The sequence below is a fragment of the Pieris rapae genome, chromosome 3 (genome assembly GCF_905147795.1).
Source record: "Pieris rapae chromosome 3, ilPieRapa1.1, whole genome shotgun sequence".
Lineage (NCBI taxonomy): Eukaryota > Metazoa > Arthropoda > Insecta > Lepidoptera > Pieridae > Pieris > Pieris rapae.
In genome coordinates this window covers 327,634-340,999 of record NC_059511.1, presented here as the reverse complement: position 1 = coordinate 340,999, position 13,366 = coordinate 327,634, and the positions used below count along the sequence as shown (strand labels likewise).

The 13,366-nt window shown below is 33.0% G+C and overlaps 3 protein-coding genes across 3 annotated transcripts; 1 reads left to right on the top strand and 2 right to left on the bottom strand.

The window, feature by feature from the left end:
• The first annotated feature begins 59 nt into the window (after nt 1-59).
• LOC111002698 lies at nt 60-1,226 on the top strand. Its single transcript, XM_022272893.2, has 5 exons — nt 60-181; nt 369-478; nt 597-742; nt 839-953; nt 1,092-1,226. Exons 1-5 carry the CDS (start codon nt 73-75, stop codon nt 1,224-1,226), a joined length of 615 nt encoding a protein of 204 aa, XP_022128585.1. The 5' UTR covers nt 60-72.
• A 40-nt stretch (nt 1,227-1,266) lies between these two features.
• Nucleotides 1,267-6,531, bottom strand: LOC111002693 (protein sneaky-like). The gene is made up of 11 exons (XM_022272888.2): nt 6,316-6,531; nt 6,133-6,252; nt 5,141-5,312; nt 4,718-4,858; nt 4,274-4,517; nt 4,031-4,147; nt 3,199-3,456; nt 2,755-2,964; nt 2,332-2,540; nt 1,777-2,039; nt 1,267-1,602 (listed from the first exon to the last, which is right to left on the bottom strand). The coding sequence occupies exons 1-11, from the start codon at nt 6,419-6,421 to the stop codon at nt 1,439-1,441; spliced, it is 2,004 nt and encodes a 667-aa protein (XP_022128580.2). The 5' UTR covers nt 6,422-6,531; the 3' UTR covers nt 1,267-1,438.
• A 684-nt stretch (nt 6,532-7,215) lies between these two features.
• Nucleotides 7,216-12,854, bottom strand: LOC111002606 (ubiquitin carboxyl-terminal hydrolase 14). The gene is made up of 11 exons (XM_022272762.2): nt 12,660-12,854; nt 11,759-11,937; nt 11,303-11,410; nt 10,958-11,072; nt 10,626-10,872; nt 10,067-10,223; nt 9,673-9,738; nt 9,321-9,503; nt 9,049-9,157; nt 8,601-8,780; nt 7,216-8,407 (listed from the first exon to the last, which is right to left on the bottom strand). The coding sequence occupies exons 1-11, from the start codon at nt 12,673-12,675 to the stop codon at nt 8,280-8,282; spliced, it is 1,488 nt and encodes a 495-aa protein (XP_022128454.1). The 5' UTR covers nt 12,676-12,854; the 3' UTR covers nt 7,216-8,279.
• Nucleotides 12,855-13,366: the final 512 nt, after the last annotated feature.

Below are 13,366 nucleotides of genomic sequence, written 5' to 3'. Positions count from 1 at the left end.
ATGTCAAAAGTAAAAATGTCAAATTTTATTTAAATATTAACAGTAGCCAATATAAATATTGGTGTTGTTAATATGGGTCACCATATAAGCACGTTGTTCTCGAGTCTTGGGAGGTTTTTCGAGTATCCCGTAAAGAGGAAACCCATATGTTTTTATAGACAAGAAGACTTTACCGCAACTGGTAAATATGTAGTTACTTTAAAAACAGTACTGAATTAGCTAATTACGGAATTCTTAGGTTCCGCGTAACATTTTTAATCTGACAACTGCCGCCCATGAACAACGACAATAATAATGGTTTAAGTCCTGAAAATGGATGTCAAGCATATTCTTGTACTGTGGTTCCACTTGCTTTGCAATATTTATAGGTGAGCCTCAGAGAAAGGTAGCCGACACTCAGAAAGCTACTAAGACTGATTATGACAAGCTTGTTGAATTGTTTTACAAAAGACTGGCTGAACAACGGCAGTATAACCAGGTAAATAAATACCTGTATATGAGAATTTGTTTTTAATCTATAAAGCTATTGTTATATATATATAAATAGTTCGGAACTCTGATGTTCTATATTATTGGCATATATGTAAATAAAACAGGAAATGAAAGAGCAAGATAGACGATGGAGTATGCAGAAAGTAGTTGAAAGGTTTCCTGGGTGGAATGAGGTTACTATAGCGAACCTGCACAGTTTGTTTCTTCTTTTCGACAACCAGTCAAACGGCATGCTTGGATTCGATGATTTGTTAGTAATTTTCTAATCAATATATTAATCATAATAATATTAAATGAAATACATTTTATAGAATAATATTTAGTTTAAAAAACTATTATTAAATAGCTGTGCTGTTCTTGAAAGTTTGGGGGACGAAAGTTCGATGGAGCTTCGTAAAGAGAAGTTTAATGCTGCCGACTCTGACAGTGATGGCTGGATAACTTATGACGACTTTTTATCGGTATTTTTAGTACATTTTATACTTGTAAAACGCAAACCCCTTTATTATTACCTCGTGTAGGCGAATAAAAAAAATTGTGTAATTTTAATCAGTTTTATCTAATTATTAATTCCTTAGTTAATAAGTATTATATTTCAGCTCGTTTATCACTTCAGTCCACAGGAAAACGGCAATCTGACTGGATTAGCCCAACTGTGCAACGATGTTGCAGATAACATACAATTTGTTAGCAATCTTACTGTAGGCGAACAGTTAGAATATGGATTGTTCTAAAATAAAATAATCATAAAAATATATAGTTTTATTACCACGTTCACAAATGTTTTAGGTTGTAAAGTTTAGCATATCCTGAACTGTGCAGCCAGTATACTTAATTAAATAAATTTAGAGCAATTATCCAATTGATTAAGTGACAATTTCTAGTGTCATTTAGAGACACTAAGATTTTTTTCGCAAATTCTTTACGTAGTTATTTAAGTTACTAGTCAGTATCTCGGAGGCTGATCGTCACTCAAAGAGTCAACGTCACTGAGCTCATTAAGGGCAGGGTCGCAGGCCAGACAACTGCTTCCAACGTCCTTCCAGCACTCATCGCAGTATACGAACGGACACCTAATGCTGGAACAGTTATGCCAGCTCTTATCGCAACCTAGAAAATGGACAGTATTAATATTTAGATACCTTATTGCGTAAAAATTTAATAATTGTCACCAAAATAATAAAAATAGAGAAATTAGAATTTTTAAATGGATTGCTACATAAACATAACCAAAACGACAGTAAAAGAGTATTAGGAACAGTATTTGTTTTGACATCTACATACCTTTTTTCATATTAGGTTCAATTTCTTCGCATATAAGACATTTCATCCTCGCGAGGGGCAAAGCACCCAGCCATCCCAGCAGCTGAGGGAACCTTATCCTCAAAGTAACAAGATTTTCTCCCGACAGATAGTGAGCCCTCACTGCTTGCACGGCTTTTTTACGAAGTGTTTTCTGCATTCTTAAACGTTTTTTGAGAATATCGTTGTAGAGATGCAATATTCTCTGCTTTTCGCGATGTGGGTAGAAAAAAGCACAGATTAGTCTGAAATTATTTATATATATTAATTAATTCACTGTTATAGTATAAAATATATAATTGTAGCATAATTCATTAAAATCGGCTCAGCCGTTAGAGTTGTTAATAGGCATTTTATTTAGGACCATAGGTCTATGTTATGGCTATGAAAACGAGTTTTTTTGCTATTTATATGGTAGGATTCGACATAATTTTTTTATTTGAAAAAAGTGCACTGCGGTATTAAACAGCTCGAACTCAGGCAGTATCCATTCTGGGGGGTTCTCAGGCTTAAATAATGAAAACTTAAATCAATAACCTTCGTAATCTCAATGTGTAAGGATTCAAATACAATAGTGCTAATATCCACAAATATCCTCCATATATTTTAAAGTAATAGCTTGGCAATATTGCATGAGGCTGCGGCAGACATTCCTTGTTGGATAAGCATATTGAACTTGTGTTCACTTTACCCAACCCATCGATAACTTTACGAACCATGCTTGCAAGGAATCCCTTTCCTTCCACCTATAAATGTAGACAAATGAATATAACATGCACTTTAACTTTAAAATTTTTTAACATGAAATTTTTTTAACAACAACGATCAGCCATTTGCATAATCATAATGATTAAATGAACAACAACATACAAGGGAAAATTATTAAAGTAAATTTAAAAAATAAACTGTGGTTTAATTATGATAAGGAATTTATAATGTGAAAACTGTAAAAACATATACCAGAACATCCAAATCTCCAATCCCATAATGTTCCGAGTCTGCGTACTGCCGGACCACATCCAAGGCTTCGTAGAAGAGACGGTCAAGCATCACGAACGTTGTTGCCGTTATAGCTTCCAGCGTTAGCTTTAAGATCTGAGTGAAAAGCTTGCTACGTTCAGACGGAATGAAAGACGTTAGATAGACGTCTATATAACGATTTCTTTCCATCTAAAATTGATTAATTTAGTTTAATATTATGATATAATACTTTTTTAAAGATTTGTATTCGTTTCTATAAAAATCGCGATGTTTTTATATAGAAGGTATCTATCTATTAATTCAATACTTAATTTAAATACGTAATCAGTTTAGGTTAATAATAATAAGCATGTGTTAGGTAATGCATTACTGTTTATTTAACTTTTCTTGCTTTATATAAAATTATAATTAACATATTGTAACCTTTTTTAGTGGCAGTAACGAACACTTATGTTTATCTCTCCGCCTCTGATCGATCCTCTTAAAGTATCCAGTTATATACACATTGTCATAATCTATATTAGTTAAATATAGATCGTGGTAACTTTGCGCCGACGTGACAAGTCGTAGAAAGAGAAGAGCCAAACAAACATTTACAACTAGAACAGCTCCTTGCATTATACTGTATTTTTCTTTAAATGCATCAATTAATTGTTGTGCGCTCTCGTTAGCTAATTGACACTGAAAATGTTTTATTATTCATTTGTAGCTTCTGCGTATTATAATTGGTATGACAAGAAATGAGAATAGCCTTCATTTTTTCGATTCGAGCTATATTGTGGACTAGTTGTTGGATTGAGTTTTTTTACTGGAATCTCGCTGTTGGCCTGAAGTGGCACAGTGTCTATCGACTTGCGCAAGGGCGTCTCACTGAGAGACTCCAACCTCGGCTTAGGCCGTCGCGGGTTGGTTAATCGCTTAAAAGGCAGGACGGAAGCTCAGTGGAGAGAGCTAAGTACGTAGTAAAGGTCTCCTCGCCTTCCCTTGGGAAAGCTGTGTTTTCCCTAATCGGAAGTGGCTTTGACACCAGGGCGTTATAATCTGTCATACTTTTGTTCATGTTCATGTAGGTACATATTATTGTTCATGGATCATCCAGATCCTTAGACGTGTCGGGTGTTTCCGGCTTTTTTTGTTCAATAGTAATACCCAGTTTACGATAAACCTCGACTCTAAATCTTATCCTAAGACCGTTATAGGGTTTTAGCGCCACTAGATAATATTGTGCCTAGTTATTTTTGGAATCAAAACTTACATGTGGATCATTTTCAACAATTTCTCGCACGGATATGTTGACGTCATGAAGATTTTCAATAATTGTGACCGAAGCTCTCTTCAAATACATATAACCTTCTCCCAGTCCGGGATCTAACTGAAACGTAGTATTGATATGATTTATATGTTCTTTTTTAAAACAAAAGGCCCAAAAGCCTACCATGATTCAGATACATAGATCATTGTATCTGGAAAAGGAAAGGGAAATTGGTACTTTACTTACCAGATCCTCATATTTGCAAAGAGAACCAAGATAACGGTCAATATGACAAGCGTTTTGAAGCATCAATGGCCAGCACATGATACCAGCATGTATCGGTAAAAGGCTATAGCAAATATTATATGAAGAAGAAAATATACGCATACAGGAGATAACCGCGTGGTCTAATTGTCTTTGACAGCGTAGTTCTATCTTTTGTATGTATTTCTTCCAATATTTCATTGGTTCAGGGTCTTTGGCACATATCCTAAAAAATATTAACGGGTTGACAATTACGTCTATTATTATCTAGAACTTAAATAAAATAAAAATCGTTTAAACTTTTATGTTTAAAATAATTCGTATAGTTAATAAGTATTAATATAATATCCTGTACACTAACCACTAATGACATTTTTTTTTACTTTTCGTTTAGTACAACGGTTTTGTATTAAATTATTTTCCTACCGATATTTCTCCTGAATTAGATCAGACTTATGTCGAAAGTAGAACATGTCGTCGACAATGTCATTCTCTGCTTTCGTATTCTGGAGTTCTATACTGTTCTCCAGTTCGATTTCTATAGGTTTTACTATGTCTTTAATAGACCTAAAAATTTATAATAAATTATACTTAAAAATCACTTAATATTATAGCTGTCGTCAGAAACACTCGAAACTTATAAATTCTCGTTTATAGTCTTTAATTATTTAAATACGTAAATTAATAATAATATTACAAGGGTCTTAATCAATCCTAATTTAATTGCCCTATATGTATTCTATAGTTTACAAATCCAAAACATCAAAAGCTAAATTATTTTTAAAATGTTCAACACTTCAAGATTTCTCAAGATATATATTAATTTCCACTATACATCTAAATACAAACCTTAACGTACCTTTGAATTCATCTCTTTCAGGGTTCATACTCAGCAGTGCTCTTCTCAATGGGTTAGCTATAAAATTGTATTTTATTCTTGTGATATTACATGACAGCTGGGTGCTACAGGCAAAGACGCGAACCACTTCTTTCGCATTAAAAGCCATATTTGTTATCGGACCTAAAACGTACGGTACCTTACCAAATCGCAATTCATTTTTATGGTGTGAAGTAATTAATCATAATCTCCCCCCCCCCCCCCTTCTCCCGATTTCTGTATTTTTTATACGTAACATGCTATAATTGTTTTTGTCAATTTACTCATCAGGGATGTTTTATCGTAAAATTTAGTCGTACGTTAATAAATCGGATATTTTTAACTGTTATATATTGTGTAAAAATCCTCCCATCAAAGTATTTCGCAAACATCGACTAACGTCCGAACCCAATAATTAATTCACAATCAGAGATTGACAACAATGAGGTAAGAACGTGACAGTCGATCGATCACCTATCTGCATCCCAATAACCAAACCACGAAGACAATCCATTTTTGCTTTTTGCATTTTCTTTACAGTCATATTTGAATCAATAAAAACATATCAAATAGCTTTTTAATTCTTTAAAAAACTGGTATACATAATTTAAATCTTAAGGATATTGGCACAGTTGTCCTGTCATTTTCATACAAAGTTCTATCTACATACACTTCCGACTTTCCATGGATAGCTTGTATCGACAGACGGCTATTACAATCCGTTGGTTGGTTATTGGCACACTTTTGTCAATATTTTGATTGAGATGTCTATATCAGATGGACAAAAATGGATTGAGATAGGTTATTGGATTTGGGCGATAGAGCATCAAGTCTAAAAAGCGCGAGCCCTTTGATGAGCGACATGGCAATTGACAGTGTTTCTGTCGATCGGCGGCTGCACGATTAGACTTTATTGTATAAAAACCTACGAACCTCATTACGAAGAATAGCAAATAGGAATTACCTGCAACGACGTATGCGAGCACGAAAGCTTTTAATATACCTCTTCCTGCTTTCCCACAGTACATCGGCAGTAAAAGTACAGAAATACATCTTATTTGAATTGATATTGCGTTTCCTACACCTAAAACGGCGAAAAAACATAAAACCGCCAACTACTATGACGCTATTTAAAAAAGCAACTTACCTAAACATACACTTATTATTAATCCCAGAGATTGACCAATTTTATTGGGCAAAAGAAACTTTAATAAATAATGGAAGTAAGCCTGCCCAAGGCAGAAACCAGCCATAAATGCAGTCAAACATTTAAACTTTACTTTATATCGATCAGAGAAAGTAAACCAGGTGCACGGGCAGAGAATTCGTAAAGCTACTTTGGAAATTCCTTCCAGCTGTTCTAAGAAAACCATAACAATTGCTTTCTCGCAGATTAATATTATTAAATATTAAATGTCATCATGATCGAACTTTGACAAAACAATAACATGAGTAGTGTAAATATGCTCTGTAGCGAATGTAATAAAGCTGAATCTTATCTTATATTGTATCTTTAAACGAGCAATTCTTGTATATATATAATTGGAATCTCGGGATCGGCTCCAACGATTTTCATGAAATTTAGTATACGGGGGGTTTCGGGGGCGATAAATCGATCTAGCTAGGAATAAATGATAGAAAATAACAAAAAGGTGGTGTTTGAGTAGTCCCAATTTAAACTGAAAAATGTATCTTCCTGACATTTATCGGCGAATAATAATACTATTTTTTGTTTAAATTGCTTTAACGACACAACAACACGAAAGTAATTCAGCATATATATTCTATACTGTTCATATTTCATCATTTTATTTGTATGTAATTCGTACTTAAATATAATTTCCAAAAAACACAATTTATAAAAAATAAAAATACCGAGCAAAGTTCGGCCATCCAGGTACTTTAAATAATCCTAGCAATTATCTATTACGTCATCTTGTTCATGAAGTTTAAATCATAATCATATTTATTTAAATGTTAAGTAACCGTAGACCAACCAACCAAACGAATCGTTTCCATATATTATAATAGAAATTAAAATAACTAATATTGTTAAGAAATTTATTCATTAAGTCTTACAAAAGTCATTACATTAGAATGTAAACAAAAGCGAAGGAGGAGCGACCTTGCGATGCATTTTAAATGCAATTATATTTCTAATTACAAATTTGAGACCTTTAAATGTTTACACGCACTAATTATTTTATTTTTAAATTTAATGCAATACACCAGTTTTTTAATTATACATGAACATTTTCGAGGAAAAGGCCAACCCTGTGGTGTACTCCATTTTCTTGATTCTGCAGTAATGGTAAATGTTTATTAGATAATCAAGAAATCTGGTTTAAAATATCTTTATAATAACTGATTTCTGGGTACTCATTTTATAATCATTGTTGTCCTCTTGTTTATTAACACTTTTGTGCACTAGACATTTGATTATATTCATTTGAACTAACGGCTGAGTTTATTCTGATGATAAAGTTTTAGGATTGTTTAGGTGAGCCAATAAATTTATGACGGCTCTCAATTTAGATATTTTATATCATTGTGTGACAAAGATTCAGTGAACATAAGCTTATGTTCCATGTAAGACTTATCTTTTAACATAATTACATCTTTTTTGTTACATATATTCAATATGATTCAATAAATAAAATGGCTTAGGACTTCTTTTAGTAAAATTTACATCATTCTTTATATGCTAGACATTGAAATATCATGATTTGGCATTTACCTTAATAATTTACAACCAAATTTCTACATTTTAGGCCTCGAATACAAAAAATACTTTATAATTAGTCAAATAGAAGCTGGCTCCACCAAATATCGAGTTAACATGTACAGTAATATCAGGTATTTGAGTTTCATCGACTGAAGGACAGTATTGTTATGAAAATATACTAACTTTTCTATGAAAAGTCAAACGTTCAATAACTGTTTTTGGGTTATAGCATGTTTATAAATAAGAGCATAAATTCTTAATAAACATAAGTCAAGTATACATCACTCACAGTTAGTTAAAGTTTATTTGTTTCATTAAAATGAAATGCTGTCTGTCCTTCTGCCTATAAGCCAGTGATGACAGATGGTTTTAAAGTATGGTTAAATTTAAGCGAGTGCCGTGGGAGGGTTTCCAGCCATATCATCTGTGACTTCTGTGACCATGGGCTCGTCTTCTTCTGGTATTTCCAGCACTCGAGGTCCATATAGAAGCAGGTATGCACAGTGCCAATCGCCTGCGAGGAAGTAGTCTTTTTAGTAAATAATAATAACAGTAATATTTATAGAAATGAATAATTTGATGATAATCTTATAGTTTAATTGAAAAAACACAGATTTTTAATTCTCATAAGGCCCTCATTTCAATTTGCACCAAAATATTAGATATACATATATAGACTCGATATGTCACAAGCACTGGGTACTGACCTCCTCCACTCAACTTGAGCACCTCTTCCTCCGAGACAGGCGTGACGGTGTCGTCGTCGCAGCGCAGCCAGGAGTCCCCTCGTGCCACCCAGGCCACGTAGTGCCCTGACGAAGACGAGCGGCCGCGGTGGGTCAGCACGGCCTGCAAGCGGTAGAAGCCGCTGTTGTTGCTGCCTATGTCTGGAATCACGTTTTTTGGTTGCTTTTTCGTTTCCAATTTCATTTACCTATTGAATTTTGTTCTTTAACAAATTGAGAATAATAGTTAGGTAAATAAAGACCATAATTATTTATTAAGTTAAATATGTTCGAAAACTTATAAGGACTTTAGGGTGATCGTAACATTTCAGTTCTGAGGTTTTTTGTTTCTGGTCTAGGATAGTTCTAGGTTATATCAGTTCAGTCTTCCATATATATATATATATAAGTGATAGTAAACAAGCATTACCATCCTCAAACCAGTATGGCACCAGTTTCTTTTTTCTTAGATCTTTGTTGTCCCCTTGATTCTTTTTACGAGCGGGGAGAGATTGTTGTACGGCTGCATCATCCAATTCCTAAAAATTATTCAATCCCTACATAATAAGCCCTTCATTTCAGACCAAATGAAGTGTTTTCTAAGGTGAAAAATAATTACATATTACTGAGATCTTCCCTGTACAAAATTAACTCATGAAAGCAAAGCTTTTATTAAAAATATCAAAATCTTAATAATATTACCTTGAATTTATTCCTCATAGGCGTCAATCTCTCCTGTAGTTCGGGTGAACACAACTCATACACGTCAAGGTCGAGTGGAAATTTCACATCCTTCAATATCTTGGCATTTATCGATTCCTTTTCTTTGAAATAGAAACGGACAAATTGAACCGTTAAGTATGCAGGCAAACGGCTTATTTTGCTCTGAAATTTTCAACATTTGATTTCATAATCACTAATAAATTTCTTCCAAGCCAGGCAGGTAGGCAGGTTAAGGTAGGTTAAAATAAGGTTATCAAAATTATTCAACAATATATGAGTCTAATTCGCAATCAAATTGTATATGGAGTTTACTATTGTTAAAAATACTCACTGTTTTAGTATAAACAGCATCTCTTCCCAATGACTCTGACATCTTAGTAATGTGTTCTGTCATTTTCTGGAAAAAAAAAATAAGTTTAACTATTTACACTTCATTACATTTATAGAAAAACAAATTACACATAATAAGAATACATAAAAATTATATGGGACGCAAAGGGCGTTCTTATCGCTAACAAGTGAACTCTTTTAGGCAACCCTAATAAAGAAAAAATCTAAAAAAAGAAATATCATGCGTAAAGTGCAAGAAGTGCATAACCAAATCTTATAAAAAAATATAGAATAACCAAGCATAATCTAAGATAATACTAAAGAATAAGAAATAGTAGTTTAAGTCAGATGTTTGTTGTTTTTCAATGATGAAAGAAATATGTTGTAGTACTTACAGATCTAAGGCCAGACTGTAAATATTTAACATCTTGTGAGATAAAACATGACAGCTGAAGAAAAGACTCTTCAGACTTTGTTGGTGGCTCTTCAGCTTCACTACACACCCACTCAACATCCAGAGTACCACCAAAATATTTTTCAATCACTGACTTACTAAAAGAAAACAAACAATTATATCTTACATAACTTGTGACAATTTATAAAACCCAGTTATGCAGTTAAGTTAAGCAGCTTTAACCTTTACATTCAAGTCATAGTCTAGTTTATGTAGAGTTAAAAATAATAATAATAGATATAATTATTATAAATATGTATTTTAAGAAATGTATAATAAAGGAATGGAAGGAATTGTTATGGAAGAGCTGGGCTCCTTCAGAAATCTTATACATAGTGCATATGTACTTAAAATGAATAAACATATTTTTTTTTGTTTAACCTCCCACTGAGTATTGAAACTGAGAGAATACCTTTATCAACCTTTCAATTAAGTTTAATACAAACAGAATAAACACCAAAGGTAATCTTTACTACAGTCATAATAAAAATGTGTCACACCTGTCCAGTCCTGGCATAGGTAGCCTTGCCCGCAGTGCTCTAATCATTTCTGTCCAACATTCAGAAGCATCTTGCTGAGCTAATACTCCTCCAGCTCCTCGTTCAGCAAGCCTTGGGGCAGCAGCATGAAGAGCCAGGAGAAGTCTGGATACAGATGCTGCGCAGGCACCGGGACCCCCACTTTCCAGGGATCTCATTGTGTCACTTAGGGCTGCAGTTAGACCACCAGCTGTGCCACCCCCAGATGCTATAAAAAGGTACATCAATAAAAATCTAAATGTAAATAATATTTTATATCAAAGAGTAATGTGTGCAATTTAATTGTAACTTACTATGATCATACTCGAGTAATGCATTTCTTAACTCTGGTACAGTTTTAAGACATTGTACTGTAGCATTCATATAACATGTGTTCCCTAAATTTATAAGCCCTTCAGGAAGATCCAACTGTATAGATAAAACAGAGTTTTAGGTTACATAACTCTTATAAAATTAAGATATCAATAAATAAAACAGTTAACAACCACTTACTGAATCTCTCTAAAGAGATCTGCAGAATATCTTTAATTTTTTTTTTATAAATATTTAGAGGCACTTTAAGAATTAGTATTTTCAATTGATAAAGGTCTTTTTTAAAAAAATTGAATATTATTTATCTTGGCAAATTGTACACTTACAGCCGTTGCCAGTTCAGACTCATTCATATCCTCCACAAATTTAGTTTTCTCCACTGGAGCAGTAGGCAAATCTTCTTCTTTGCTACCCATAACTAGCACTAGTGCATTCTAAAATAAATAAAATTTACTATTTGTGTACTCTTATACATTTCATATTAGGTATATGAAATGTATAAGAGTACACAAATTGGCATTAGATAAAATTACTAAAGTCAGTCAGTCCAAAAGCATTTAAACTAGTTCTAAATTTGATTCGCCAATATTTCTAGTTCTATAAATTAAAAACTATTCAATTATTAATACTTAAATTTATTACAAAATATTTATCAAAATTAGATGTTAACAAACTAATCATCATCATTAAAAAATATACCATCAAGTTATGCTTAGCCATAAATTACATTTATCCTTTGTCAATTACTTTTTATGATATGAATAACATAAAAAAGTACTTACATTACTTAATTTGAAATTAGCCCACGAATCATCCCTCAAGGTTACACCTTTGCAAACTACCTTTTGTCTTTCAGGTTGAACACCTGTCAGGGCAAATATTTGTGCCTTGAATACCACGGGTTCATCATCTGTATTTACTTCAACATCCTTGAACAGCTCCTTTCCCCATTTGACTTTAACTAATAATAAAAACAACATATCATAAGAAAGAAAGGAAAAACTTAGGCAGTACATATTCAAAACAATAGCTTCCCTAATGACTTGCCCATAATGTTTATTGTGTACTATATTCTGTGTGTTCAGAATGAATTATTTTAAGATGAGTGAATATATGTATACATGAAGAGGCTGATTCTGTGTAGAGGAATCAGTCACCCATGTAGTCCTGGAATGTGTGGCTGTGGCTTTCCAAAGTACAGAAATCCTCAGAGCAGTGAGGTCGCTAAGTGACCCTGGGGAAATACCCAGGACACTTCTGTGCAAACCACAGCACAGAAGCCAGCCTAGGTCTAGGCTTAGTTAGCCAAGACTTTACGCATAATGGGCCTTTTGAACATAGTGTAGAAACTGAGTCTACCAACCATATACCATATATATGTAATAATTAAAGGTTTAGACTTTGGAGCATATTTTTTACCTCTTTGTGGTAAACATAGCCGGCATTTTATACGCTAAGTCATCCTTGACACAATTAATATACCACCATATATATGGGTAAAACCGTAACAATGACAAAAGAAAACGTGAAACATATTTAACCATGCACCTATATTCTATTCTTTATTCAAACATACTATGTTACGCAGATTTTAAGCAAGTTAACGTTCTTTTTGGAAACATTTTCATAACCTCTATTCTAAAGAAATGAGTAAGCATAATTGTAAAACGAATCTTATCGTACCTGATACTTTCGGCATTTTTATATATTATCAGATAAAATGTCGAATATGATGAATACTAAACACCCGCAAAGTCAATAAATGAAAGTCACGATATTTCAGTTTTGGCGTTTACAAACTACAAGTTCCTTTTACTGGTTTTTTGTGATTGATTTGCAAGTTTTCTATTTGACTTTTGATGTTCTTTTCATACTCGTCATGATTTTTAATGTCAAGCACATAAAGTCCGTCAAGTAAACATTGAGTAATGACTACTGTCATCGACTGAAACTCCCACAGATTGGAGTTATCATAGATTATTAAATCCTCCTTTAATATTTTTTCATCAATTACATAGTTGCACAAAGAGGATTGAATGAGTTTTTTCTTAAATTAAAGGCAAGAATCTATTTCAATATATTAGATACACTTTATCAACAACCAACGCCACTACCTTCACATGCCATCTTCAAAAAAAAACTTCAGTTATGAATGAGTTAGGTACAATTGTTTTACAATTATGCTGATACAGAGATTCATCAATATTATGTTTTCAAACCAAAAGTAATTGACCGTTAATAGTGCACATAGAAACACATTGGCTACTATTACCAAGGAAAGTGGTAGGTATATGTATAGTATGGTAAAAGTCGCAGGTAAAAGTAAATATTATTATTTTTTAATTAAGCTTTTAACATTAGCCTACTAGATGATTTCTTACGCAATAATA

Coding starts and splice junctions, on each gene's coding strand:
- LOC111002606 (XM_022272762.2), bottom strand. Junction 10,873..10,957: donor ATTACTCGAGTATGATCATA/GTAAGTTACAAT, acceptor ACCTTTTTATAG/CATCTGGGGGTGGCACAGCT. Junction 8,781..9,048: donor GCCATACTGGTTTGAGGATG/GTAATGCTTGTT, acceptor ACGTGATTCCAG/ACATAGGCAGCAACAACAGC.
- LOC111002698 (XM_022272893.2), top strand. CDS start 73: ATGGGTCACCATATAAGCACGTTGTTCTCGAGTCTTGGGAGGTTTTTC. Junction 743..838: donor ATGCTTGGATTCGATGATTT/GTTAGTAATTTT, acceptor ATTATTAAATAG/CTGTGCTGTTCTTGAAAGTT. Junction 954..1,091: donor CTTATGACGACTTTTTATCG/GTATTTTTAGTA, acceptor ATTATATTTCAG/CTCGTTTATCACTTCAGTCC.
- LOC111002693 (XM_022272888.2), bottom strand. CDS start 6,421: ATGGCTGGTTTCTGCCTTGGGCAGGCTTACTTCCATTATTTATTAAAG. Junction 5,313..6,132: donor GCTCGCATACGTCGTTGCAG/GTAATTCCTATT, acceptor CGTACGTTTTAG/GTCCGATAACAAATATGGCT. Junction 1,603..1,776: donor TGAACCTAATATGAAAAAAG/GTATGTAGATGT, acceptor TCCATTTTCTAG/GTTGCGATAAGAGCTGGCAT.